The 22727-nt window shown below is 48.3% G+C and overlaps 2 protein-coding genes across 3 annotated transcripts in view; one reads left to right on the forward strand and one right to left on the reverse strand.

Moving 5' to 3' along the window:
* IFT172 (intraflagellar transport 172) overlaps window positions 1–21022 on the forward strand; it is a 31443-nt gene extending 10421 nt beyond the window's left edge. Inside the window, exons 15-48 of the mRNA XM_090281007.1 lie at window positions 1871–1983; window positions 2824–2991; window positions 5978–6114; window positions 6312–6419; window positions 7855–7939; window positions 8240–8332; window positions 8605–8682; window positions 8917–9165; window positions 9334–9412; window positions 9612–9732; window positions 9912–10056; window positions 10536–10625; window positions 11181–11278; window positions 11434–11569; window positions 11650–11766; window positions 12088–12230; window positions 13012–13105; window positions 13263–13327; window positions 13528–13708; window positions 13949–14058; window positions 14177–14306; window positions 16060–16158; window positions 16362–16471; window positions 16600–16663; window positions 16775–16861; window positions 17143–17259; window positions 17982–18092; window positions 18277–18396; window positions 19176–19271; window positions 19474–19533; window positions 19619–19717; window positions 20016–20169; window positions 20586–20677; window positions 20883–21022. Of these exons, the coding sequence (XP_090137133.1) occupies window positions 1871–1983; window positions 2824–2991; window positions 5978–6114; window positions 6312–6419; window positions 7855–7939; window positions 8240–8332; window positions 8605–8682; window positions 8917–9165; window positions 9334–9412; window positions 9612–9732; window positions 9912–10056; window positions 10536–10625; window positions 11181–11278; window positions 11434–11569; window positions 11650–11766; window positions 12088–12230; window positions 13012–13105; window positions 13263–13327; window positions 13528–13708; window positions 13949–14058; window positions 14177–14306; window positions 16060–16158; window positions 16362–16471; window positions 16600–16663; window positions 16775–16861; window positions 17143–17259; window positions 17982–18092; window positions 18277–18396; window positions 19176–19271; window positions 19474–19533; window positions 19619–19717; window positions 20016–20169; window positions 20586–20677; window positions 20883–20966 (3833 nt within the window). The 3' untranslated portion in view covers window positions 20967–21022. The remainder of the gene's footprint in view (window positions 1–1870; window positions 1984–2823; window positions 2992–5977; window positions 6115–6311; window positions 6420–7854; window positions 7940–8239; window positions 8333–8604; window positions 8683–8916; window positions 9166–9333; window positions 9413–9611; window positions 9733–9911; window positions 10057–10535; window positions 10626–11180; window positions 11279–11433; window positions 11570–11649; window positions 11767–12087; window positions 12231–13011; window positions 13106–13262; window positions 13328–13527; window positions 13709–13948; window positions 14059–14176; window positions 14307–16059; window positions 16159–16361; window positions 16472–16599; window positions 16664–16774; window positions 16862–17142; window positions 17260–17981; window positions 18093–18276; window positions 18397–19175; window positions 19272–19473; window positions 19534–19618; window positions 19718–20015; window positions 20170–20585; window positions 20678–20882) is intronic.
* A 78-nt stretch (window positions 21023–21100) lies between these two features.
* KRTCAP3 (keratinocyte associated protein 3) lies at window positions 21101–22717 on the reverse strand. Of its 2 annotated transcripts, none has more exons than XM_090281004.1 (7): window positions 22632–22717; window positions 22309–22493; window positions 22162–22221; window positions 21791–21997; window positions 21531–21665; window positions 21312–21424; window positions 21101–21188 (listed from the first exon to the last, which is right to left on the reverse strand). In XM_090281004.1, the coding sequence occupies exons 1-6, from the start codon at window positions 22657–22659 to the stop codon at window positions 21317–21319; spliced, it is 723 nt and encodes a 240-aa protein (XP_090137130.1). In that variant the 5' UTR covers window positions 22660–22717; the 3' UTR covers window positions 21101–21188; window positions 21312–21316. The 2 variants fall into 2 exon arrangements, with proteins under 2 accessions (XP_090137130.1, XP_090137132.1); XM_090281006.1 differs by having other exon boundaries at window positions 21101–21191.
* Window positions 22718–22727: the final 10 nt, after the last annotated feature.

Genomic DNA, 22727 nt, shown 5'->3' on the forward strand with positions numbered 1-22727 from the left:
AGCAGTTAGAGTACCCATTCTTCCACATCCTCTCCAATACTTGAAATTGCCTGATTTCATAATTTGGCTCAATCTGATGTATGTAAAATAATATCTCTTTGTATTTTTCTGTTGTTCATTTGTTTATTGGTTGTTTGGCTTTCTTCTTCTGTGGATTGCCAGATCATATCCCTGGCCTTCTTTTCTCTTGACTTTGAGAAGTTCTGTGTGTGTGTGTGCATTTATAGCCTTTCATGGTTATTTGCATTGCACTTATTTTAACTGCTGCAGCCTGTGGCTTGCCTATTCTCTCCTCTCCAGTGTCTTTTAGTGTTCAGTCATTTCAAATTTCAATGTCCATTGCATCGCTTTTTAATAAATGGTTTGTGATTTTTGTGGTCTTATTTAAGAATTCCCTCCTTACTCCCTTCTATATTTTAACATTTTAAAATTGTTCTTTTCACATGGAATTTATTTTTATGCATAATGTGGCTGGGGATCTGATTTTATTTTTTTCCATATGTTTAACCATTTATTGAAAGTCCGTTCTTCGCCAACTAATTTGTTCATGTCACCTCTCATAAATCAAGTTTCCATATATATATGGGTCTGTTCTTAAGATATTTTTACATTTCGTGAATTTTACATTTCATATCAAATTGCTGAGCTCTGACATGTATCTATAATGGAAACAATAATACAGTCCAATGGCCAAAGTCCTAGTGGCAATAATGAGCTGTGAGACTCTGGATGTCACCTCCCTCTTTAGGGCTCATCTTCAGTATGTGCAAAACAGAGTCCCTACAGCTCTAGCATTCTATGATGCTACTTATAATTGGGGCAATAAAACAAAGCTTTATCATTTTTGCTCCTTAATTGAAGGAAAATTCATTTTTAAGTTGGTCTTCCCAGTTGTAGACATTAGCTGGCATTTGGTCTTTAGCCTCAGCATATATAGCAAAGTCAAGTACATTGCTCATTACTAATGTACAAGTATATCAATAGAGTTGTGAATGGGCTTTGCTCAGGAGACTTCCTGAAAGCATTCTAGCCATCCCTGAGTGGTCTGTTTTAAGCGTGATCATTTCTTATATTGTCTACAAGATTTGGACCAAACTAAAACATTCATCCTCTGTCCTGACCAGCCTAGCATTAGTCAGAGGTTCCTCCCATTTCGTTTGTGTGCCTTCGCCACTGTTCGCCCCTTAGTGCTCTTGCATCACAGGCTGTCAAATGTGCAGGTAACTCCCTGGAACAAATCTGATCCTCAGGGTCATTTCGTCCATCAGCTTTCTCTCTCTGGTGTGCTGGAACTGGGGTGCATCCTTAATGTGCTCAGTGCTGCCTGTCAGAGGATTTTGTGAGTAAAATAGAAGCCATTTTCTCCATATCTCTGATCTACTCTGAGACAACTCCAAGAGTGCCAGAGAGAAATTATGTTTTTTGTTTTTTGTTTTTTAATTTATTGATTTGAGAAATAGAGACATAGATTTGTTGTTCCACTTATTTATGTATTTACTAGTTGCTTCATGTATGTGCCCTGACTGGAGATTGAACCTACAACCTTGGCATATTGGGACGATGCTCTAACCAACTGAGCTACCCAGCCAGGGCAAGAATCACATATATATATATGATAGGCCTGGACCTTTTGAGTTAACTACAGAGTTAAACAAAACCATGACAATTTTCAAAGAAACCCAGCATCTTAAGCATCTTAGCAAACTTATGTTGTATTGGCCATTTGCATCCTCAGGAGATACGCTAGACCGATATAACATTCTAAAAGTCCAGCCTATGATTGGAGGGCTGGGCTTTTGCAGGGTGCCTCATGCCCTGTATATGATTATGTGGAATGTCTCTTCTTAATCCTGTCTCCTTTACTCTGTAGTGGATCTGGTCGGTGGCTACAACATTGGCACCATCAGCCATGAGAGCCGTGTGGATTGGCTGGAACTTAATGAGACCGGGCACAAGCTTCTCTTCAGGGACCGGAAACTTCGTGTAAGGAGAGTTACTGAGGCCTTCGCCATTGACTGGCCCATAGAGGATGTGGTACTAGCTGCTACCAGGGATTGAGGGGCGCAGGATGGGACATAATTTCTTGGTGCTGTGCTATGAGCATAGCACAAGGCCCAGAAGAATCAGCATTCTTTGTATCTGATATCACAACCCATCCTATGTTACCCTTAAGGAGATTGTATCGTGATGGCACCAAAGTCAATAGGGGACTTTGAGAGTTGGTTTCTCTTGTACTGTCCACAAGTCTGTGCCCTTGTGGAACTTCCTTACCCCAGCTTTCCTCCTCCTCATGCCCAGCTGGCCTTTACCCACACCTGCTGCCCTAGTGCTCTTCAGCCACGCTTGTCTGACGGCATTACAGCTGGCTTGAGGACAGTCTCTTCCTAGCACCTTGTTGATTCTGATATCAGTATGGTGTCCCCAAAGAGTTCAAACTCAGGGGCACAGAGATATCTGCTGATTTTTCATTTTATTTTTCAATTGTTACGTGAAGGCCACATCACAAATTTCCAGACCATTTAATTTGTCTGGTAGCTTTACTTTTGTAATCCAGGCTGGTAATTCTGGCCTAGTTATTCTCAGAATGAAAGTCTGACCTTCATCTAACTTAAATGCCTAGGATGTAGATCTTTGCTCTATATTTGACCAGTGTCAGAATATGCCAACTTCACATAAACTCCAAGGGTTGCAGGTCAATAAGCTTTGAAATTCATCATGTACCTGACTGGTGGGTGAGTTCACCACATTCCATCATTAGGGGAATGGTCAAGATCCGAAGATATATTGCCTTCTAATTGTGCTATCTGCCTCTTTCTTCTTCAGTTGCATCTATATGATATTGAAAGCTGCTCTAAGACAATGATCCTCAACTTCTGCTCCTACGTGCAGTGGGTCCCAGGAAGTGATGTGCTGGTAGCTCAGAACCGAAATAGCTTGTGTGTGTGGTACAACATTGAGGCACCTGAGAGGGTCACCATGTCCCCTGTCAGGGTATGTTGACACCAGGGCACCTCAGACATAGTGTCAGACTGATTAATTAGCACTGGGGGGGAGGCTCCAAAGTTTACTGGGTTTTCTCTGCCCACCACCCATAATTTCTGTGATGCAGCTGATAAGTAAAGCTTAGACTCCTTCCCCACAAAGGACCAGGCCCCAGAACCATTCTTGTTGAAATTCCTGACATTATATTAGACCCTTGGCGTATGGGTATCTATTACAGTGGCCCTGGGAATTCACTAGATGATGGTGAGGAGTACCCTCAGGCTAGAAGACCCCCGCTAGGAGGAGCAGTTCTATGTTACTTCCTTGTGTGCTGAGTCTCTGTTATAAGCCATTGTTCTCAGTCTGCAGATCAGACCCTGTTTTCTATCCTGTCACATCACACACACTCAAGTAATCTTCCAAAATCTGGGAGGAACCTAAGAAAACAAGGCTGGGATGCCTGGTGTGGGTGTGGATAGAGCATTTAGTACTTTCTTGTTCTTTTTCTGCATCTCTTTTTTTTCTCCTTTCTTGTCTCATTTTAGGCTTATTAAGGTTATTTGTTTGTTTTTTGTCCTTTTTTAAACACCTTTTTTTACTTTGGAGGTTATGCATTGTATTTCTATAGCAATTACTATTGAAAGTGTACCATGTACATAAATTAACAAAGTCTAAAATTAATTAGCATCTAACCTCCACTCCCCTGCAAACAAATACAAGGACATTAAAAGGACCTTTGTTAACTTCAATTACTTCCCCTTTGCCATTGTTACCCAGTATTTTAGTTCTCTTTTGTTATTCCCAGTTAGATATTATTATTTTATACAGTTTGTTTAGATTCACCATCATGGTGCCAGTTTCTTTGTTCACCTTTCTTTTTTGCATTGCAGATCTTTCCTCTAGAGTTAATTTTCTTCTTGAAAGAAAGTCTTTTCATGATGAATGATTTGTTTTTGATGATCTGAAAATGTTTTTATTTAGCCTTTGTTCCTTTTTTTTTTGAGATTTATTTATTTATTAAAGAGGTGGGAAGAGAGGGGAAAAAAATATAGAATGCCCCTAACTGGAGACCTGGCCCACAACCCAGGCATGTGCCGGTGACCTTTTGGTTTGTAGGACAATGCTCAACCCACTGAGCGACACCAGTCAGGGCTAGCCTTTGTTCTTGAAAGATACTTGGACACAGTACCCAGTTCTAGATTGACAGTCAGTTTTCTTAGCCTTTTGCAATATTGTCCCATGATGGATTTCCTTTGTTGTTCTGAGAAGTTTAACAGCTCTGTCTATAGGTGATCTGTCTTTTCTCTCTAGTTGCTTTTAAAATCTTTTTTTTAGATGTTTTGAACTTTCACTACAATGGGACTCAATATACATTTCCTTTTATTTATTCTGCTTGTTATATATTGTGCTTTCTGTATTTGTGAGTACACTATTTATCAGTCCTGGAAATTTCTCAGCCAATATCTCTTCAAACATGGCTGCTTCTCTTGCATCTCCAGTCTCTCCATTGGAATTCTAATTAGGCACGTGTTAGAGTCTTGTCTTGTCTCTTATGCCTTTTAACTTCTCTTTCTTGTTTCCTTTCTCCTTCTCACTCCATGCTACATTCTGGATCATTTCCTTAGGTACAACTTTCAGGTCATTAATTTGCTTTCATCACTGTCTAATCTGCTATTTAAACCATCCATTGATGTTTTTTACTTTGAAAATTAAAGTTTTCATAATGTTTTATTTTTTTATCCAAACTGCTGACCATTTTTGATAGCCTCTTATTTCTTGCTTAATTTTTCATTTCAGCGTTTGGGTCTTTAAATGTTTTGCATTTAATTATTTTATATTCCATAATTTTTTCATAACTGATATTCTTAGTATCTGAAATCTTTGGAAGTCCAAACTGTTGTTCATAGTTATTGTTTACTCCTTTATAGTGTTTTGTGAACTTGTATTTTGGTATGTTTTCCTGTAAAGGTGATTCGAGTTTGCTTCTGCAGGAATCAGGTGTACTAGTGATCTGTAACACTTTTGTTCCCTGTACTGAAGAAAGGACCCCAGGTTTAATGGGGGAGTCTCAGATTTGTCCTCCCCCTTGTGCTAGAGGACCCAGGGTTTATTCTCTGGATACTATGTTTGCCTTCAGAGCAAATTCTTCCCACCTGCTCACCTTTCGTATTTTCCTGCTCAGGTTTTAGCTTGCTGACCTCTCTCTCTCTCTCTCTCTCTCTCTCTCTCTCTCTCTCTCTCTCTCTCTCCCTCCCTCCCTCTCTCTCTCTCTCTCTCTCCCCCTCTCTTTCCCTCTCTCTCTCTCTCTCTCTCTCTCTCCCTCCCTCTCTCCCTCTCTCTCGCTCTGGCTCTTCCTTTTTGAGGGGAAGTATTGAAGAGGAGGAGGTAGGAAGCATTGCGGGTGATGTTTTCAGTTGAAGTCTGTGATTCATTAAAAAGTATGCCAGGTTTGCCTTGACTGGTGTGGCTTAGTGGGCTGGGCCTCATCCCACAGGTGAAAAGGTACCAGTTTGATTCCCAGTCAGGGCACATGCCTGGGTTGCAGACCAGGTCCCTGGCTGGGGGCATATGAGAGGCAGCTGATAGATATTTCTCTCCTTCTGCCCCTCCCTTCCCCTCTCTCTAAAAATAAATAAATAAAATCTTAAAAAAAAAAAACAACACTATGCCAGGTCCAAGCTGTCTTTTAAGGGGAAAATCCTTAAGAATACCTAGTCATGGTATTGCTGGAAGCAGAAGTGGATATCACATTTTGTCACCTCGCTTGCAGGCATTAGTGCCATCACGGTCATGAGTGAACTTTAACCTAAGTGTAATACCACAGATAAGGAACTTTTTATCTTCTTGAGGGAAACTAAACATTAGGAAAATGAGGTCATTGGAACTCCCCCCTTGTGTGAGCAGAGGGCTGGGTGAGGGCGGGTATGTTCTGCAGCCACTTCAGTGGAAACACTGACTTGGAACCTGGGTCGGGTGGGGGATTGAATTTTCACAGGGTGATGTTGTAGGTCTGGAGCGGGATGGGGGAAAGACTGAGGTGATGGTGACCGAAGGTGTGACTACAGTTGCCTACACCCTGGACGAGGGCCTTATTGAGTTTGGAACAGCCATTGATGACGGCGACTACACCCGGTAAGGAGCTGGGCTGATAACCAGCAGCCTGCAGTGGGTGGTAAAACTGGCTGTATCTAAACAGGACCTGGTGATTCAGGGAGGAGATTAGACAAATAATTGCCTGGCCCTCTCCTCCCTGCCCCATCACCAATATTCCTGGGTGTCTTCCTGACCCTGGACTCATTCCTTGTGCTTTTGGTTCCTTCCTTCTCCAGGGCAACAGCCTTCTTGGAGACTCTGGAAATGACCCCTGAAACAGAGGCAATGTGGAAAACCTTGAGTAAACTGGCACTAGAGGCGAGGCAGCTGAACATTGCTGAGAGGTGAGAGAGGCCACAGAGCTGCGGGGCCCAGCAGCTGGAAGGCTGGCCATGCAGGGGTTTTACGCGTGGGCTGCTTCTATCCCATGTTAAGGCACTGCTTCCATCCCATGCCGATAGATGTCATAGAGCCCTTGCATGGTCGTTATTCCATCCTAGACTGTGAGAGTATGTCTTCTATTGGTTTTGCTTCCCCTTCTTGTAACTAAGTGTCCCTTCAAAGTTTTTAACACCCATACCCTGCAACCATGCATTGAGGTGTATATTCTGAGTGTGGTACAGGAGTGCAGTAATAGGCCAGGCTTGGATCTCAGACTGTGAGAGTTCAAATCTTGGCTCCACTTAGCAACTTGTGTAACCTTAGAGCGATTACATAACCTTTCCAAGCCTTGGTATCTCGACTTCCTTTCTGTAAAATGGGGATGGCAATAATAGCATTTACCCTGAGGGATCGTAAAGAAGGACGGCAGTAGAGGTGAAGAACAGCTGAGAACATCTATGCAAAGAGCAGAGTGTAGGTGTTCAGTAAATGCAGCCGCTGCTCTTTCAGGTAGGAGCCATCCTGATCCCCTTCCCCCCACATTCCTCACAGTTAGACAATCAGCAAGTCCAAGGGCCTCAGACCCAGGGTCTTCAGAACATATGCTGAATGTCTTGTTTGTCCAACTCTGCTGTCTCCACCCGAGAACTGGCCACCACCGTCTCCTACCTGCAGTGTTGCAAAAGCCTCTTAAATAGTCTCACTGAGACTGTTCTTATACCCTTAGACCCATTCATCCCGTAGCAGCTGAGGTAATTTTTAAAAAACACAAATTAGATTATGTCATTTTACTTGTTCAGCATCTCCCAGTAGCTTACGATTGCACTCAGTAGAAAACCCAAATTCTTCGCCATGTTCTAAGGCCCTATGATATTTGGCCTCTGCTTCCTTCTCCTACCAGGTACCTACTTGCCCACTAGTCTCCAGCGGCACTGGCATCCTTTTGGCCCTCTGAGCATGCCGAGCTCACTCCTGCCACAGGACCTTTGCACTACCTGTTCTTTCTGCCGGGAAAAAATTTTCCCCATCTTACGTGCCTGTCTCTTTATTGTATTCAGGTCTCAGTTCAAATGTCAGCACCTCATACAGACCTTTTCTAACTACCAACTTAAATAGTTCCCTTGGTTACTGTTTATAATATCACACATTTTATTTTCTTTTTCATTCTCTCAAATTATCCTTTTTGTTTGTTTGTTTGTTTGTTTACTATTTATTTCCATCAGAAAGTAAGTTCCCTGAGAGCAAGACCCTCACATCTGTTATTCCTTTTGTGTCTTCAGTTCTGGCAAGAATAGTGCCTGGCACATAATAGATGCTTAGTGTATACCTGCTGAGCCAATGAGTTAATGATGATCCTATAATAATATTACTGTTACTATTATTGCATCCATATTGTAGGTGCTTTTCTGCTTTGGGCCATGTAGCAAAAGCTCGGTTCCTGCATGAGACCAATGAGATTGCAGATCGAGTGTCTCGGGAATATGCAAGTATTATCCTCCTGATTCATTCAGTCTCTCCAGCTGAGATTTCTTAGTCCTCAGCCCCATGAATCCTACCTTTCCAGCCATGACTAATTTCCACTACCCTTCCCTCCCCACTTGTACCTTCAAGTTGGACCATTTTGCAATTGCTTGCCAAACCTCAAGCCTCTGAGCCCATGAAGTTTTTCAGCTTTCTGAGTCTTTTAGCTTCCACATCTCCCTGGCCTTCTTGTCTCAGCCTGCACAGACAGAATGGCGCCTGCAGCATGACAGGCTAACCAGGACCTACCTTCTCCCTGCAGGGTGGAGAAGGAACAGATTTTTATCAGGTCCGAGCACGTCTAGCCATGCTGGAAAAGAATTACAAGCTGGCGGAAATGATCTTCTTGGAACAGGTAATGGGAGAAGAGGGACCAGATGGATGAGGGGGCCTGAAGCATATATAATTTGAGAAGCCCTCTTTAAGAAAAACTGCCTTGAAAGGGGCCTGTGCAAATTAGGTGCCCTGAAGCTTCAGCTTCTTAGGGTTTCACAATAAATCTGCCTCTGCTTGTGTATAAGTCAATGCCACACGAGCTGGTATCTTAGCCTGGCAGAGGAGAGCTTGCTGCCTTCTGACCCTCGTGTCTTCCTGGTGTCCCTCTTCCCTCTGCCTGGGTTCCCCTAGAATGCCGTTGAGGAGGCCATGAACATGTACCAGGAGCTACACCGTTGGGATGAGTGCATCGCTGTGGCTGAGGCCAAGGTATCAGTTCTGTCTTCTCCACAGTGGTCTAGAACTCGATTCCACCAATATCAGACCCCTCCCCTGGTCAAGGAGGCTGTAGGAACTGGAATGGGTTGGGGCTGGGGGCCGACATGGTGAGGAGTCAAGACGTTGTGACCAGGTGGATTTCCATTGCTCCAGTGGGATTGGAGAAGCATGGGGAGTGGCAGGAGGAGGGACGTGACTCCCAGTTCTCCTCTGTTGCATGTCCAGGGGCATCCGGCTCTAGAAAAGCTGCGCCGGAGTTACTACCAGTGGCTGATGGACACACAGCAAGAAGAGCGAGCAGGTGAACTGCAGGAGAGCCAAGGGGATGGGCTAGCAGCCATCAGCCTCTACCTCAAAGCGGGGCTCCCTGCCAGAGCCGCTCGGCTGGTGCTGACCCGAGAGGAACTGCTAGTCAACACCGAGCTGGTAGAACACATCACTGCAGCCCTTATCAAGGGGGACCTGTATGAAAGGGTATGCTGGCTTCCTATTCCTATCCCTTATCACCAGGGCTCAGTGCCCCTCTCCTACCCAGAGGAGTCTCAGAGTGCACAGCCGTCCATGAGTCTCTTCTTTTGGGGGCTGATATTGATTCTTTGTGCAGTAGGGGTATTACAGTAGTAATATAGTGTGTGTTAATAGGCAGGTGATCTCTTTGAGAAGATTCGAAATCCGCAGCGGGCCCTGGAGTGCTACCATAAAGGCAATGCCTTCATGAAAGGTACCAGCCTTCCACACCCCATTGTAGACTCTTGCCCAGACAGCCCCCAGCACCTGTTTTGGTGCATTTGTTCAGGTTGACTGGCTCCTCTTCTCCATTCCTCCACTTCTCACCTGTTTTCCACACTTCATTTCCCTGTCTTCCTTTTCCTGAGTCCCATCCCTGAAGTCTGAGCCGAGTGCCTCTCCCTCTCTGGCAGCGGTGGAGCTGGCTCGACTGGCATTCCCAGCGGAGGTGATGAGACTAGAGGAGGCGTGGGGGGACCACCTGGTACAGCAGAAGCAGCTTGATGCGGCCATTAACCACTACATTGAAGCCAGGTATGGTGGTCTAGGGGTGCAAAGGAGACTGGGTGGGAGGTGGGAGGTGCTGGGGCAAGTAAGGGCACCGAGGCCTAAAAGAAGAGAGATCTCAAAATGAGGTATGCCCGAGGTGTCCTTTATCTCCATCCATCTTCCTCTTTCCTCTGTCCTATTTATGCCTTTCCCAACGATGCCAGGTGCTCCATTAAGGCAATTGAGACTGCCCTGGGTGCCCGCCAGTGGAAGAAGGCCATTTATATATTAGATCTACAGGACCGGAACACTGCGTCCAAATACTATCCCTGTGTGGCCCAGCACTATGCGTCTCTGCAGGAGTATGAGGTAAGGAAGAGCCCCTCTCTGCAGCCTGCAGCAGTCAGTACAGCTAACGGAGAGAACCAGGACGGGCCATGGGGCCGTGTCACCAAATCCTTCCTTCTGGGGCCCAGCAACATCACCACCCTGAATGGAAAGAAATGGTCTACTGACCCTATTTCATTACATGACACAGACCCTCCTCCTGCGCCTGCATGAGTGATTCTTCACAAATAATTCCAGCAGAGTTAAAGTAAAATACCCCTTGCCTTGCAGAGAGGTGAGGCCCTTTAAAACTCCCACTGTGTTGTCCTCATACTGGTTTTGGCTGGTCTTTTTCTCAAAGCAGTGGAAGGCCTGAGACACCACCGTCACCTTTTCTCCTCTGTTACGTACGAAAACGGTATCCCAGGCTCCACTGCAGCCCGGCCGGGGCTTGTCCTTTCCTCCTACAGGCTGCTCTGGCTCTGTCACTCTGACCCTTTGCCTCTGCCTCTCTGAACCAGATTGCTGAGGAGCTCTACGTTAAGGGAGACCGGACCAAGGATGCAATAGACATGTACACGCAGGCCGGCCGCTGGGAACAGGCCCACAAGGTAGACGGCGTGGGGTCAGGGCCAGAGGATTCCGCGTCTATGGGTGGGGAGCCGCTCTCCTTCGTCTCTGACCCATCTCCCAGTTCCATGGACTCCCAGATGGCTGAGAAAGTACCAAAATGCAACCGGGGTCACTTGGATCCCTAGCCACAGGGAAAGGCAAGGGCAAAGAGAGACCCGTGTTCCCAAACCTGTAAGTCTGAAGAGCAGATGATCCTGGGGGCTGGGGAATCTGGACTGACACTCTAGTGACATCGGCAACTGTGTTCTCGCTCCTGCTCCCAGAACCCAGTGGGCACAGTAGGCAATGGCAACGGGAACGTAGGCCCACCGAGCACAGGGCGTCTCCCACCCTCCTGCCTCAGTAGAATATAGTTCTCGCTTTGCTTCTTATGGACTTGGAATTCCCTGAGCCGACCCGGAGGGCGGCAGTAACCACACTCCTGTGGCTGAGGGGCAAGTTCAGAGTTTTTGAGAAAGCAGGTTCCCTTAAGCCCCACTTCACCGACTGCTCAGGAACTGGCACCTGAGGCCACTCTTGCTTTGTGCGCACAGCTGGCGACGAAGTGCATGAGGCCAGAAGATGTGTCGGTGCTGTACATCACCCAGGCGCAGGAGCTGGAGAAGCAGGGCAAGTACCACGAGGCTGAAAGGTGAGCAGAGGCCCCACGGGAGGTGTGGAGGGCGTGAGGCTTCAGGGCCTGAGGGTGTGCCTGTCTGCTCAGAAGGCGGTGACAAGACATCTTAGGATTGACTCTGGCAGCAGGAATGTGGGTCTAAAGGCCCCAAGTGTATCTCCCATCCCCAGGCTGTATGTGACAGTGGAAGAACCTGATCTTGCCATTACCATGTTCAAAAAGCACAAGCTGTATGACGATATGATCCGCCTCGTAGGGAAGCACCACCCAGATCTCCTCAGCGACACACACCTACATCTGGGCAAGGTGAGCCTGCCTTCTGTCCCTGCCCCTCCTCAGACAGGCTCCAGCGGCCCCTCCCTCCATGCTGACCCACCTTCCCACAGGAGCTGGAGGCTGAAGGCCGACTGCAGGAGGCTGAGTATCACTACCTCGAGGCCCAGGAATGGAAGGCAACAGTGAACATGTACCGGTCCAATGGGCTTTGGGAAGAAGCCTACCGGGTAAGGAAGCCAGGCCACACTTGGGGCACAACCCTCCTGCTTCCCACTCTCAAGTGACTGTCTAGTCCTAAACTGGTCGTGGGTCTCTGAAAAACGCCCACACCTATACACAGAATTTCTCATGCAATTGTAAGCATTTGTGGACTACCTGAAACCCATCCCTGGATCGTAAGCAAGTTAAGAGACCCTGAAACTTAGCCTTCTCCTGTTGTTCCAGCCCAGGTACCTAATCCTTGTCAAAGCCGAGGTCGGGTCAGAGATGAGGAGGGAGCAGCCCTGTATCCCTGCACTGGAAGATTGCCGAATGGCTTTGCTTTACAGGTGGCCAAGGCTCACGGGGGAGCCGCTGCCCAAAAACACGTGGCCTATCTATGGGCCAAGAGCCTGGGCGGAGAGGCTGCGGTTAGGCTGCTTAATAAACTGGGACTCCTGGAAGCTGTCATTGACCATGCTGCTGACAACTGGTGAGGCACTAAGCCTTCTCTCTGCTGGCCCCACTCCAGACAGGGCCTCTACAGTGAGAAAGAAAACTGATGTAACTCAAAAGCATTTCTAAAAGCTGAGGCCAAGTGAAGAAATGTGGTAAGGAGAGATCCTTGGGAGGACTGGACAGAGAGGCAAGAATGCATTAGTAACTCTTCCCCTATTCCCTGGGTCTCAGAACAGTGTTTAATCTTGAGTTGTTCTAAGGATAAAAGTAGAGAGAGAATCACTTTCAAAGCTAAAATGCACTAAGTCAGTAACTTACTCCTGAGTAACAAGTGTGATTCCGTTAAGTGCAAAGCGAGCTTCTCTTAAGTAAGTGCTGCAAATGCCAGTAGTAATCCTGCATCGAGCCAGAGAGCAGAGGAGAGACCGTTCTGCTTCTATAGATGTGGCTCAGGAGGCGGCAGTGGCAGTGTGGAGCCCCGCCCACACTGTGGCACTGTCCGGTGGTGCTGCGAGCCTCGCTCCTCTTCCACACCCTCCTCCGCATCCCACTCCTCCAGCTCCGCCTGACTCAGGGGAAGCACAGGCTTCTCCAAATGCATCCCGGTCCACGGTGACAGTGATGCAGCCATCACGGGGCTGCGTGCCTGTGTTTCTTCACATCTCCCTGTACTTCTCTTATCACTTCAGTCAATTGTCTTTCTTAATCTTTCCCCTCCCCTCAATTCTTGCCTTTCCTCTTGCCCTCTCTTTCTCTTTTTCTCTTATTAAAGGAAGTATTGAGTATGCAACCCTTGTCTGCACCTTCCCTTTCAGCTCCTTTGAATTTGCTTTTGAACTCTCTCGGATGGCCCTCAAGCACAAAACGCCTGAGATTCATCTCAGATACGCTATGTACCTGGAGGATGAGGTATGGATGTGATCCTTCTCCACTGCTTTTGACCCTGAACCCAGAGCCCTCCTTCCCATCCCCTGGCCCACTGTGCCAGGGGTTCCCACTTCAAGTCTCATGGCTGCCTGTGATGCCAGTCTCCTTACCGTGTATGGCTGCCTTTCTCTCCCTGTAGGGTAAATTTGAAGAGGCTGAAGCTGAATTCATCAGGGCTGGTAAACCCAAGGAAGCAGTCCTCATGTGAGTTACCCCAGAAATTCCTAAATCCCATCCTCCCAAGCCCAGCCCCAGGATCTCTCATTGCCATCCTCACCTTCACCTAAACCTATAAATGTGATACCAATAAATGTGATACCCCTTCAGCGGCATGGCTGTTTGCTTCCCACTGTTGAGGCCTCAATCCTGTACTTAGTCTCTCCTGTGTCCCCATCTGGGAGCAGGTTTGTCCATAACCAGGACTGGGAGGCTGCTCAGCGTGTGGCCGAGGCGCACGACCCTGACAGCGTTGCTGAGGTGCTTGTCGGGCAGGCCCGGGTGGCCTTGGAGGAGAAGGACTTTCAGAAAGCAGAAGGGCTGCTGCTTCGGGCCCAGAGGCCAGGCCTGGCCCTCAGTTTCTATAAGGTGGGACACTGGCTTCAGGGCCATGAGGGGAGGGGAAGAGCACATCCAAGCCCACAGAGCACTACACTGAGCTTTGGTACTGAGAAAGATCAGGAGGTTAGCCCTGGAGAGGGAAAGGAGAGAAAGAAGAAGGAGTAAAGAGGTCCAAAGACCCAGGAATCTGTGGGCCACACCACATGGGTAGCAGTAGGAAGCTGTCATGCCTTCCTCTGCCTTCCTGATACCTGGAAATCTGAGCAGGAGGCTGGATTGTGGAGCGATGCACTGCGGATCTGCAAGGACTACGTGCCCGGCCAGCTGGAGGCTCTGCAGGAGGAGTATGAGCAGGAAGCTTCCAAGAAAGGGGCCAGGTATGAAGCCAAGGGGCCAGGAAATGTGGACAGCGCTGGGGATGGGTCATAAAGTATGCACAGGACAGGCCACGCTGCCCCTCTCCATTCCTGGTCACAAGCAGTGTCATCTCTCCAGGGGCATGGAGGGGCTCGTGGAACAGGCTCGACAATGGGAGCAGGCAGCAGAGTACAGCCGTGCAGTGGACTGCTACCTCCGAGTGCGGGACGCAGGGAGCAGCGGCCTGCTGGAGAAGTGCTGGATGAAGGTGAGGCCTGCCACAGTCGCCTGGCTGCCACCTCCCCAGGCCTCCACTCGGCCAGCAGTCCTGCTCAGGTGGCCATCGGTTTTCCTGTCCTTTTGTTTTCAACCAGATAGTAGGTATCTGTTGAGTGCCTGCTAGATGTTAGATCCAAAACCTATGAAGGCTATAAAAGGATATAAGAAAGAACCCTGACAGTAAGAAATCGGAGGGAATTCAGACTAGCATGTGGCTCAATTAATTAATATTGTGTCTGAGTGAAGCGATCACTCACTGACCACTAAAGTGTGTGATTCAAAGTGAAGTGCAAAGAAGGCTGAGATCTCCGTGGGCTGGGGGGTCCGGGAGGCTTTGTGAGGGCAAATTCCAGAGCCTGGAGCTAGAGCCAGGTGGAGGCCCTGAAGAAAGCAGAGGCTTCCCCTCTACCCAGCACCTGCAAAGAGGCCTCTAGCAGATAAAGCCAGGGCGATGTGTTTCATCAATTCTAAGACATAAACAGTCACATTTTAGTATCTTTGAAATTGGGATACATGTACAGTTTAAATGATGTGCCTTAGATTCAGGCACATAGGGCATTAGGAGTTATGAGAGGGTAAGACTGATCAGCCCCCTAAATAAAACGTTGGTGCGGTGACACCCTTGCAGAATTTCCCTTAGCTTCTGAGGCCTTGCCGTTGAACAGCCCCAAGAAGTTGGAGGGCAAGGAAGTACAAAGAAGGACTGACAGTTGTTATGAGAGTTTAGTGGATTGACTCAGCAACTATAATATTTATTAAGCATCTGCTGTGTCTTATTCTGAGGCATAGGCATTGCTTATGACTATACCTTCTTCAGATTTGTCAGGATGGCATCCTGGGTGGGGGCACTTTTAAGTTTTGAAGGGTTTGGCAAGTTAAGAAAGACAGGAAAGAACAAGTGGGGGAAAGACCAGATGGATTAGCATAGTCTATAGCTAAATTAGATCACATGGAAATGAAAATCTGGTGAGGCTGTCAGCATCACAGTGGAAACAGAATAAGGTTATAGAACACTTGGGTTTGTAGAATTACTGACTTTTAGGGTTGGAAGGCGTCTCTAAGATCATCTAGACCAGCATTGTCCAACAGAAATATAATGCAAGTCACACACAAATAAGTAAAAAGAAACAGGTGAAAATAATTAGAACATTTTACCTAAACCAATACACCTAAACTTATTTCAATGTGTAATCAGTATAAACGTGTTGAGATAGTATACATTCCTTTTTTCATACTAATCTTTGAAATCCAGTGTGCATTTAAGCTTATAGCACATCTCAGCTGGGACGCCACATGTGACTAGTGGCTGCTATTCTGGACAGTGCAAGTCTAGACCAAACATCACTCTTATAATGAAGAAACTAAGGTTCACAAAAGCCCAGCACAAATATTTACAAAATGTCCTGGACTGCTATTTTAGGGTTTCTTTCCCTATACCATGTTACCAAGATTCTATCTGTGACAAAGAACTTGAGAAACCAGTTTGCAAAAGTGGCAGGACCAAATCCAGTGACCTTAACAGAGTGTCTGAAAGGAGACGAGCCATGAGGTACTGGATAGGTCTACTGATGGTCATTTAAAGGCTCTGATGGGCCATGAGGCAGGCTTTTCCTAGGAGGGTGTAAGGTGAGGGAGACTTTAAAAGAGAGAGTTGGCAATGGGAGGGAAAAAGCAGATCAGGCCGAGGACCCCCGGCAGCATTTGTCTCTCCTGCCCATTTCCCCTTCTGTTTAACCACTCAGGCAGCCGAACTCGCCATCAAGTTTCTGCCTCCCCAGCGCAGTCTGGAAGTAGTTCGGGCTGTAGGGCCCCAGCTGGTTGGAATTGGAAAGCACTGTGCAGTGAGTAGGGCGCCGGGACTGGGAAAGACACAGGTTCCACAGAGATGGGTGGAATGGTGACGTCTGCACGCAGGCAGGTGTATGAGGTGGGCCTCTGGGCAGGCATGGCATGCAGCTCTGGGGAAACCGAGGGAAGAGTTCACAGAGGGGAAAGTGAGGAGTGTGGAGGAAAGGCCTCCAGTCTTCGATTTCCCTCCGTGCAGGCTGCAGAGCTCTATCTGAACCTGGACCTGGTCAAGGAAGCCATCGATGCTTTCATGGAGGCTGAGGAGTGGAACAAGGCCAAGCGTGTGGCCAAGGAGTTAGATCCCCGGTAAGCTCACTGGGAAATTCTCTTACTTCCTTTTGTAAAAACTAAGATTAGAGAAAGTTCTCATGGGAAGGGTGTGACTGTGAGACCATCAGGACCATGAAGTGTGAGATCTTTGCACATCTTCACAGGTATGAAGACTATGTGGACCAATCTTATAAAGATTTCCTCAAGAACCAGGGCAAAGTGGACTCGGTGAGACTGGTGGAGTTAGCAGGAGGCTGGACACACAGAGGCTCCAGATTCCCTCCCTCTTCTCCCCCTCACGACATCTCTCTCCTAACTGTCTTTTCAATTGCTCCATAGCTGGTGGGTGTGGATGTGGTGGCAGCTTTGGACCTGTATGTGGAGCAGGGTCAGTGGGACAAGTGCATTGAGACAGCTACCAAGCAGGTACTGCTCTCTTCTTCCCATTCCCAGCTCTTCTGTACCTGTTCCCTGGACTCCCCACCTACCCCAGAGCTGTATCTCCCTCACTTCCTCTAAAGCCCAAACCCTAAAGATGCCTCATCAACATCAAAGAGCTTAGTCTTCCATACTCTGAAATCAGGGTGAGAGGACAACCTGGGCATTTGCATCCTAAACAAGTTTACAGTCTCAAGTTACCACCCCACCTTCACTGTCTGGTCTTACTGATCCCAGTATCTCCTGCTTTCCCCCCACCTCTGGGACAGAACTACAAGATTCTGCACAAGTACGTGGCTTTGTATGCAACTCACCTGATCCAAGAGGGTGGCTGTGCCCAGGCACTGGCCCTGTATGTGCAACATGGAGCCCCTGCTAACCCACAGGTACCAGCCTGCTCCTTGGGATGAATGTTTCCTAAGGAAATTGTTTCCTTCTCCTTGAGAACTGCCCTCCTCTCAGGAACTGTCTTTGTTAAGGATTCTTTGATCAGTGTCATGCCCAGAGACCTTACCCGGTCTCTTCCAAAATGTATAGCCCCTCTGGAGATTCACCCATTGAAGAAAAACCAACCTCCCAAGCTTAGCTAACACACAGGGAACAGCCTTTCAGAAATGAATCCTGCACACACCTCTAGGGCCTTAACTTCCCCCCGTGAATGAGTGCACACCACTCTCCTATCTGAATGTTAGCCCATTCATACTGTGATTGCATTCACTATCACATATTTTCCCACGGTCACAGAGCACCAGTTAGTGAGAAATAGTCATTTTCACCCCAGCCGCTGTGATTCAGTTGGTTGGGCATCATCCCGCAAACGGAGAGGTTTCCGGTTCAATTCCTGATCAGGGCACATGCCTGGGTTGCAGGTTCCGTCCCTGGTCTGGGCGCATGGGGAGGCAGCCGATGGATGTTTCTCTCCCTCTCCCCCCACCCTTCTAAAATTAAAATTAAAAAGTTATTTTCTTGCTCTTATTCATTCTTTTCCTTAAAAAATAACTTTCTCCATCACTGTCCCATAGTTCCTCCATACACACATTTATAGCCTGTTTTCCTTTTTGACCCCACTTCCACTGACTTTCTCCTCTTCATACCCCTGTGCCTTCAGAACTTCAACATCTACAAAAGGATCTTCACTGACATGGTGAGCTCACCTGGGACCAACAGTGCCGAGGCCTACCACAACTGGGCTGACCTCCGGGATGTCCTATTCAACCTGGTGAGGAAGTCGGGCCGACAACAGTGATAAGGCTACTCCACCTGTCCCTGTAGTCTCTTCTTTCATGCATGTACATCTTTACCCTCTGAGTATTGTACCTTCCTGTTCAGGTGGCCATCAGTTGACACTCTGTGGCCCTGGTACTCTGACCCCTGACCCAGGCTATGCTCTCTGCCTGCTCTAGTGTGAAAATCTGGTGAAGTCCAGCGAAGCAAACTCTCCAGCCCATGAGGAGTTTGAGACGATGCTGCTGATCGCTCATTACTATGCCACTCGCTCTGCAGCCCAGAGTGTCAAACAGCTGGTGAGATGGAGGGGGGGGGGAGGAGGAGCACTCCGTCTTATGGACGTATCTTCAAATGCATGAAATTGAATTCAAGTTCTGGATTCTCAAGCTTGGCCTACTTTTCTCCTAGCTTCTCTTCTGTTTGAATAAATCTTTAACCCTTGCTGAGATGGTTTTCTCCCTGCCTTTGATCTTAGGGCTCTGTGCCCACACACTCCAGCCTTATTATGCTTAAACATTCAGATCCCATGATCTCTGTATCGACCTCTTATATACATACCTTTGGCTTACTCGTGATAGTATTCAATACATTGCAGCGATTTCCAACCTTTTTCATCACATAAGCTAATTACTAAAATTCTGTGGCACACCAAAAAAATACACTTTTTGCCAATCTGACAAAAAAAAAAAAGGTATAATTTTGACTCATTCACACCAGATAGCTATTGTTGTTCTTATTTGACAATCTAAGGGAAAAAGAGGCCAGGCCCTGCCTAACTCATCAGGTATTGCATGTTTTAAAAAATTTTGAGGCACATCTGTTGGAAATCATTGGTATATTGTATCATTATTTCATGTACTTGGTGGATAGAATTCTAGATGTGGAAGGAAATTTAGAAATAATCTATGCCAAGTTATGTGCAGAAGAAAATAACTAAGACCCAGAACAGCTTGAGATACTGAGTTTAATGATTGTTGGTTTTCTGGTTCTATGGTTACCTTAGTCATAAGATCATTGATCTGGTAGCTCTGTTACTGAAGTGCCAGGATCATAATGCTTTGACTTTGATCTGTAGGAAACTGTGGCTGCCAAGCTTTCTGTTTCACTTTTACGTCACACCCAGCTACTACCTGCAGACAAAGCCTTCTATGAAGCCGGCATTGCTGCCAAGGTGAGCTGGGACAAGGAAGGGTGGGTCGAGGAGATAAGGAACTCAGAAGTTGGGAGGTAGACTTCTCCCATCTGCTCAGGAAGAGCAAAGCTGAGTGTGGGGATGATGTCATAGGGGATATCAGTTTCCTCCCCGTGCATCCTGTAAAAGCAGCATCTAAGCCCAGCTGCTCACTCCCACTTGCAACTTTTCTCTGTTGCAGGCAGTTGGCTGGGAGAACATGGCATTCATCTTCCTCAACCGCTTTTTGGATCTGACCAATGTGAGCAGGGAGGCTGTGCCCAGAGGTTGGGAGGTTTTGCCTGTGACAAGCTGTGCCCATCTCATGGCTGCTTGCTCTGCCACAGGCAATCGAGGAAGGGACTCTGGATGCCCTTGACCACTCTGACTTTCAGGATACAGACATTCCCTTTGAAGTGCCACTCCCAGCCAAGCAGCACATTCCGGTAAGGACACAGGATTGGAGAAGGGGAGGCTCCCCAGTGTCTGAGAAGGGAGGACACTTTAGGATAGTCCTCCCAACCCTTTGTCCTGGCCATCGGTCAACCACGGAGTCAGTCCTCACTGTTCCTTCAGTGAAAGTATAAGCAGACTAAAAAAGCTAAGGGTGTGACTGTGCCCTCTAATTCAGGGAGGACCATTAATGGGTGAAAGGATGATGGCTTAGCGAACCTCCCCACGTGCCACCCACCATTTGTCCTGCCTTGCCCTGTGTGAAGCTGCTGTTCCGTGTGTCCTTCCCAGGAGGCTCAGAGAGAAGAGGTTCGAGACTGGGTGCTCACAGTCTCAATGGACCAGCGTCTAGAACAGGTTCTACCTCGGGATGAGCGTGGTGCCTACGAGGCTTCCCTGGTGGCAGCAAGCACTGGTGTTCGGGCACTGCCCTGCCTCATTACAGGTACAGAACCCACAGCACCCCATATTCTGTAGTAGGTAGAAAACAAGGGAAAACATGCCCTGGCTGGTGTGGTTTAGTGGATTGAGTGCTGGCCTGCAAACCAAGAGGTCACCGGTTTGGTTCCCAGTAGGGAACAAGCCTGGGTTGCGGGCCAGGTCTCTGGTTGAGGGCCTGTGAGAGGCAACCAATTGATGTTTCTCTCCCTCTTTCTCCCTCCCTTCCCCTCTCTAAAAATACATAAATAATATCTTTTTTTTTTAAAGGGGGGAAAATAGGATCAAGAAGCTCTTTTACTGTGTGATTCAGTAAAGGATGCAGAAGACAAGAACGTCCTACGTTCTACCCCTAAATTAATCTTTGTTTTCCCCCTCAATCCCTCTCAAACCCCAGTTCATCTTTTTTTCTTCCCCTCACAGGATACCCCATTCTGAGGAATAAAATTGAATTTAAGCGGCCAGGGAAGGCAGCTAACAAGGACAACTGGAATAAGTTCCTTATGGCTATCAAGGTTAGAGCGGGAGACGTGAAGGGTGGGGCAGGGAGAGCGGCACTGAAGAAAACAACCAACCACTAGAGGGGTGGGCGGGACTGTCAGGAAGGAAGGCGCAGACCATGCACCTGCTGCCCATACTGTGAGAGCTGATTTTCTTTACAGCAGGCATGTTTTCTCAGCACTGACGAGTTCCTCTGATGTTCTTTCTGTTTGCTCACAGACCTCCCACAGCCCAGTGTGCCAGGATGTGCTGAAGTTCATTAGTCAGTGGTGTGGAGGGCTCCCCAGCTTTTCCTTTCAGTAACTGGTAGAGCTCAGGAAAGAATACCAAGTTTTCTTTCATTAAACTCTTGTAACTAACAGAGACCACTGTATTCTTTGAACAAGGTCACCCTCAATACCAGCCCGATGCCCTTTTTGCCTGCAATCAGAACCAAGTAGAAGAAAAGTTCTTTTATTACAACGTTTATGTCACCCTAAGGGTCAGTGGAAAGCCCTGTGGACTGAGCCTCTGGATCAGCAGCACCTGCTTGAGAGAAGGGAGAGCCTGGGTCAGAGGGCAAGCAACACAGCAAAGGACTAGACCCAGTTCTAAGAGCAATTCCCTGCCCCTACCCTTTCCCAGGCCACCATCCTCATGGCCCATTACCTGTCCTAAGCCCAATTTTTCTGTGATGCCTGGATTTCTTGATTTTGATCCAGTAGCTGCTCACTATCCTGCTTATTACAATTAGGATATTCAAGCTCTCTTAGTTCTTCCAGCTGCAATTGAGGATAGGGTTAGTACTCTGGCCCTGAATAATAGTTTAGCATCTTTTCAACACAGCCAATCTGTGTTGAATTAACTGTTCCTGTTCATCTTCCCTACCTGCCCCTGTAGCCTTTCCTTCCTGAAGGGTCCCACCCCACGGAGGGTGAGTGCTGCCACACAGCAGTAACCAGATAGCACAGCCTCTGCTGCAGACATGAGCATAGAAGGAATCCAGAGCGCCAAGGCTGTATCCTGAAAAGTGAAGAGGAAGGATGGGAGGACTAAGAGGGAGCAGGGCAGGAGTGGCAAGTTGCTTTCCTTAAAGGGGCAGAACAAGGCTTTGGGGACTGCAAAAAAACAGAGACAAAAGCACTCACATAGATTCTTGTGGGGTCAAAGGGGCAGTCGGCGTGTCCAGACCCCTGGTCCAGTGGTACCAAAGGATCCAGCAGTCCTGGATGGCAGTCAGCAATGAGCCGGCGGCCACCATTGGCCACAGTGAGTGACACAGCAAGGAGGAGGCCCAGGGAGCAGGCAGTGGACAAGAGCAGGTTCAACAGAGCTAGTGCCAGCAGGGCCCAGTGCTGACAGGATCAGAAGATCAGAGGAGCAGCCTGGGGTGGCTGTCTCTCCCACCGACTAGACACCTGAGTCTATTTGGGGCTCCTCCTCCCCACTCGAAGTTGAGTCAGCACCCATTTCCCTGACTCAAGGCCCCCTCATTAAAGCTCCAGAAATCCCCCCTCACCAGTTGTGGACGAAACAGATTCCGGGATGCCACGAGGGCCACAAGTCCCAAGGAAACACTCTGGAAGACACAAAGCCCGCGTGAGGCCCAGGCTGCGCTGGGCAGGGCTCGCCGCCTGCCCGTAGCCGGCCCGCCCGTCGCACTCACCAGCAGCCCGGAGCCCACGGAGATGACATTGGCGGTGGTGTACTCGGGGGTGACGGCCCCTCGGGGATTGGCCACGTGCCGCAGGACGGTGCCGTGCAGCACGGCCCCCAGCAGCAGGTTCACGTGGCCCACCAGGATGAGGGCGAGGCCCACGCGCATAAGCCGCCAAGGGCCTCTGGCTGCGTCTGCGGAGCGCGGGGGAGGGGCAGGCCTGAGCCCGGGGAGGAACTGGGGAGGGCCGCGCGGCCGCCCCAACTAAGTGGGGGCCGTGTGACGGGCGAGGGTGGGCAGAGGAGCCCCACACCAAAGGGACCGTAAGTTACCGAATCTGCAGAAGCGGCAGCACCTCATTGCGTCCCTCCGCGCCGGCCGCCGGGCAGCTCTACCTGGCCCCGGCCCCCGCCCCACCCGCAGGCCAG

Source organism: Furipterus horrens, unplaced genomic scaffold (assembly GCF_987537825.1).
Source record: "Furipterus horrens unplaced genomic scaffold, mFurHor1.1.pri manual_scaffold_6, whole genome shotgun sequence".
NCBI classification, from domain to species: Eukaryota; Metazoa; Chordata; class Mammalia; order Chiroptera; family Furipteridae; genus Furipterus; species Furipterus horrens.

Excerpts from the sequence above, each read along its gene's own strand:
- KRTCAP3 (XM_090281004.1), bottom strand. The coding sequence starts at position 22,659 with ATGAGGTGCTGCCGCTTCTGCAGATTCG. Across the intron at positions 22,222-22,308 it reads CCGTGGGCTCCGGGCTGCTG|AGTGTTTCCTTGGGACTTGT; the intron begins GTGAGTGCGACG and ends TGTGTCTTCCAG. Across the intron at positions 21,425-21,530 it reads AGGAAAGGCTACAGGGGCAG|CTGGAAGAACTAAGAGAGCT; the intron begins GTAGGGAAGATG and ends CCTCAATTGCAG.